The following is a 1,396-nucleotide window of genomic DNA, read 5'->3' on the forward strand; positions in this document are numbered from 1 at the left end:
AATAACTGAGGACGCTTATTTACTCCAAGATAACAGTTACAACAATCTTCTTATAATAAATAAGACTGCTATAGACTTTTAGGAATTGGGCGTAGAACCAATTAAGTCTAACTCTGCATATTATCGAAAACGTTTGAAAACGGGTAAACACCTGGGTAATATATACCTACATATATTATTGAAAATTGAAATGCATTAAGTTTGTTTGATATTATTCATTCATTTATTGAAATCGCAAAATTTAATAAGAAATTCCAGTATTGGTTTTAATCCAGTCTAAGTAACTGGTCACGCGGGTGAAGGCAGCGGGATAACCCTTAGCGCAGCCGGCTGAAGCACCGAATGAAGTCAAACCGACTTGTACTCCTGAGGACTGCAAAACCAATGGGCCACCTGAATCACCACTGCATGTGGACACTCCACCAGTTGTAGAGATGCAAATGTTGGTGGCAGTCACAACCGTTGTGCCGTAAATTCTAGAACAAACTGTATTGGCAACTATCGGTACAACAGCGTATTGCAAGTTGGTGGTCACACTGGTGGCTGAATCGCTGATGAGTCCCCAACCAGAAGCAATGGCCGAATCACCAACATAGGTGGAGTAAGAGCTAGCAATAGCAGGCAATTTGACAGCTTGGATTCGGCTGGAATAGGACACGGATGGGATTTTGATTAGGGAGATGTCGTTCTTCAACGTATTGGAGTTCCAGTCGGAATGGATGATAATATCGCTGCTGGATACGGTGTAGGTAATCTCAGCCGATGTGCGAACGGTAGCGCCTAAGTAAACCGTGACAGATCTGGCACTGTGCGAAAAAAATTAAATAATAAGTAAATTTATTTTAAAGTTTATCAAAGAAAGATTTACATACAGAAAAGATGAGACTCAATAAGGACTACTTACCCTTCGGTACAATGAGCAGCGGTAAGGATCCAATTGTTACCAATCAAAGAACCACCGCACCAGGACGACGACAGAGTGCTCAATCTAATTGAGAGACCAACTTGATATGGGAATTGGCCAGCTGAAGCGGTTTCGCCATTAGTAATACGTCCCTCAACACTGTCATAAATTACGGGAACAACCAAGTCCCGTTGGGAAAGTAGTGGCGAAGCGTAGGCGGTGGCCAAGAGAAAAGCGAAGACAACGAGGACCTTCATGGTGCTGCGGTAAAGAAAGCAACTGATATTTTCTAACGCTCAGCGCGAAGCTTTTATAGGGAAACTCAAATATGAATGGCGAATTTTTGATAGCCTGAGCGCCCTAATCTCCCATGAATCTTACTTAGATGGATAGCAGTTTGCCATATTTTAATCTATAGTTTTTTGTCAGGTTTATCTTAAGTTATTATAACACTTTGGTCAAAATGTCGGTTATCTTATCAAATTGGCGTGC

General features: G+C 41.5%; 1 protein-coding gene across 1 annotated transcript in view; it reads right to left on the reverse strand.

The window, feature by feature from the left end:
* Positions 1-297: 297 nt before the first annotated feature.
* Positions 298-1,396, reverse strand: part of LOC118747668 (serine protease 1-like) — a gene marked incomplete at its 3' end in the record, with an annotated part of 2,727 nt that continues 1,628 nt past the window's right edge. The window contains 2 exon segments of the mRNA XM_036481727.1: positions 298-806; positions 905-1,396. Of these exon segments, the coding sequence (XP_036337620.1) occupies positions 298-806; positions 905-1,161 (766 nt within the window).

This window comes from Rhagoletis pomonella, unplaced genomic scaffold (assembly GCF_013731165.1).
Source record: "Rhagoletis pomonella isolate Grant_MI unplaced genomic scaffold, Rhpom_1.0 Rhpom_scaffold_00012, whole genome shotgun sequence".
NCBI lineage: Eukaryota > Metazoa > Arthropoda > Insecta > Diptera > Tephritidae > Rhagoletis > Rhagoletis pomonella.